This window comes from Sinocyclocheilus rhinocerous, unplaced genomic scaffold (genome assembly GCF_001515625.1).
Source record: "Sinocyclocheilus rhinocerous isolate Xijiao unplaced genomic scaffold, SAMN03320098_v1.1 scaffold155, whole genome shotgun sequence".
Lineage (NCBI taxonomy): Eukaryota > Metazoa > Chordata > Actinopteri > Cypriniformes > Cyprinidae > Sinocyclocheilus > Sinocyclocheilus rhinocerous.
In genome coordinates this window covers 61,544-64,740 of record NW_015661891.1, presented here as the reverse complement: position 1 = coordinate 64,740, position 3,197 = coordinate 61,544, and the positions used below count along the sequence as shown (strand labels likewise).

At 38.7% G+C, this 3,197-nt stretch overlaps 1 protein-coding gene across 1 annotated transcript in view; it reads left to right on the top strand.

The window, feature by feature from the left end:
• The window catches only part of LOC107726819 (copine-8-like), a 114,104-nt gene that overhangs the window by 110,717 nt on the left and 190 nt on the right, over positions 1-3,197 (top strand). Inside the window, exon 17 of the mRNA XM_016536521.1 lies at positions 2,728-2,830. Within this exon, the coding sequence (XP_016392007.1) occupies positions 2,728-2,830 (103 nt within the window). The remainder of the gene's footprint in view (positions 1-2,727; positions 2,831-3,197) is intronic.

Sequence of the window (3,197 nt, the reverse complement as noted above, 5' to 3'; positions counted from 1 at the left end):
TTCAATTCGTAATGCCACGAGGAGATCCCTGCTGGTCATTTGTACAATACCTGAACTTTGCATTATGGATTTCAGGATCCACACAGGAAGTTGGCGAAGTGGAGGCGGCGCCAGCTCCTGAGCTCAACCGCAAATACCCCTGTTTCCTCCAAAGCTCCACCCTCGTCCTCAGCCCAGGCATGCCGGCAGTTCCCGAGTCGAGTCAGCCGGCAGATAATATGGCAAGCCCGCCAAGCGCAAGACTCACCCCAGTCCCAGCTCCTCGAGAGCGCTTGGCTGTGCCTGCTCCTCCAGCGCACCCTCCAGTGCCAGCGCCACGTAAGCGCTACCCTGATCCCCAGTTAAGCCCAGGGAGGGCTCCTGTTCCCGAGTTAAGCCTAGAGTGGGCTCCTGTTCCCAAGTTAAGCCCAGAGAGGGCCCCTGTTCCCGATGGAGGGCCTCAGAGACCGAAATTTCCCCCAATGGGGGGGGGGGAATTTCGGGTTCTGAGGCCCTCCATCAGGAGGGCACTCTGTGCACTATGTGTGTGTTCCCTGTTAGTTTGGTTAATTAATATTAATTAGTTAATGATATTAATGAATTGGCTCTTGTTTATTCCAACATATGACAGTTGTTTTTACAGTTGAACATGTTTCTAAAACTCATTATGTTTTGTTATTGCACTTCAGACTTCTATGCTCACAAATCTCGTTTAATCCACACTAATTAATGGTTTAAAGTGAGCCAACAGTCAGTGGTGTTGTCACTGACACATCTAATTATACATCCATTTCATGGATTTTCTGAGGATGGAAAGTAAAGGACAGACCATCAAGTCATTATCACCCCTCTGTTCCACACACACACACTGTCCACTCCTCAGCACTGACGACAGATCTGTCACACTGCACCGCTCTAATCTCCCTGTGTATTTGCTGTAGGTCGCACCCACACAGTTTAATAATAAACTGCTTTTTATATTGCTCTTTCAAAGCTAATGTGCTGTTTGCCTGGATTTTCTACTGTGCACATTTTTGTAACTGGGGAAAGCGAAAAATATAAACTCAACAATTAAAAGACTAAAAACATGTAGTTTTAGATCTGTCACACTGCACCGCTCTAATCTCCCTGTGTATTTGCTGTAGGTCGCACCCACACAGTTTAATAATAAACTGCTTTTTATATTGCTCTTTCAAAGCTAATGTGCTGTTTGCCTGGATTTTCTACTGTGCACATTTTTGTAACTGGGGAAAGCGAAAAATATAAAACTCAACAATTAAAAGACTAAAAACATGTAGTTTTTAGGACTATAAAGCTAGGTACATATGTGTTTTGAATGTGCCATAGTTGCCCAGTTCACAAAATACTAGTGTGTCCGCAAGTGGATTTTTAAATTCACACATTTTCAGTGACAAGTGAAGAAATGTTTTGAGCATTACTGTGTACAGCATCTTCTAAATCCTCAATGGAACATCACGTTTTCAAAGCTTTAATCCACCGAAGCCGATCTGAGAAAGCAGAGGCTTGTAAACATATGCCGAGACTATTTCATCCTTTCTCCTCACACAGAGGTCTGTAGTGGATATTTCACCACAAATCAGCTTGAAGCACAAATGACAGAGAGTTGAAGGAGGCTAGTCAAGGGTGTCAAGTATCAGTACTCTGAACAACTACACCCTTCAGTACAGTGTGTGGGAAAAGAGACTGATAAATCCATGATGCATCCAGATCTAAAAATAAGACCAAAAGGAACCTAATCTTTATTTATATTAAATGCGTAAAGGTTATGTGTGTGACTGCCAAAGTTATGTTTTATATAATTCATAAAAAAGGAAATTAGTATTTGTTTATTTATTTATGACACATTTTGTTCAGTTTGATCTTTGTGATTTATAAAGACTGAAACAATAGCATCAGTAAATCAGTAAATGATATCGAAAATCTCAAAACCCTTAAAACCAAAACAATCTGTCATCTCATTAATAACTTTCTGTATGTAGAGCCCATCTGGAATTCATTTGTATACAGATTTACAATTATAACTCTTTCATGAGAAAACATACTGTATTTATTTGAACTTTTTGGTGAACTGGTAGTGAAAATGTATGAATTTGTATGATTTATTTCATATGAAACCCCAACTTTTAAGAGAAAAAAAAAAACAGACTAAAAAAAAAACTAAGAACGTACAAAAAAATACAAATGCATCATCAAATTGCTGAAACATAAAATAGTTCTGAATTTCCACACTGACAAAAATGTGTATAGAATTTACTTTGAATCAGTTTTCACTCAGTAATTGCTACTAAATTTTTTCGCATAATTGCTCCAATTATCTTTGTTTTAATAAATAAATTTTACAGTGCATTCATTAGAAAAATTGCACATTTCTAAAGTTGACCAGAACTACACATTACCTACACAGACAGATCAGGTAAAAATAGTTTTGCCCACATATTACTGCATATTTTGTGCATTTAATAACACTGTTAATTGGCTTCATTTGTATTGGAGGAATGGTTTGTTACAACCACAGATGAATTAACTGTGCAGAATATATTTGCTTGTGTCTCCAAAGTTATTAATGCCTCCGAGTATTTTATTTACCTCATAAGCTGATGAAAATAATTAGGAATCCAGACTGCAGTGTAGTAACACAGAAAATTATATCACAATTCAGAGGCTTTGGCTGTATATCCTGCAGTAATGAGATGTTTAATGAATGTAACAATGTGCTCTCTCGTGCAGATACGCTGCCTCAGTAAAGGACGGATCACAGTACTTCATCCTCCTCATCATCACGGATGGAGTGATATCAGATATGGCCCAGACAAAGGAGTCCATTGTCAATGTAGGTGTCCAGTCTACTAAACTACATTGAATGCTCATGTTGACTTTAGCTCTATAACCATCCAACCCGATCTCACAGCAATTTGTACATATTTTACGAGGTATTCTCACTCGTACGAATTCGTACGATTTTTGCTAAATTGTACATATTTTATGAGTTCCCCAATTTGTATGAATTCGTATGAATGACCTACCCCTAACCCTGCCCCTAAACCTACCCATCACTGGAGTCTAGACAAATCATACAAAATCGTACGAGTGAGGTCGTACAAATTCGTACGAATTAACCACCTCGTAAAATCCTTTCAAATTTTATCGTGAGATAGCGTTGAACCATCTGTAAAATATATTAACTCAATAGTCATTAG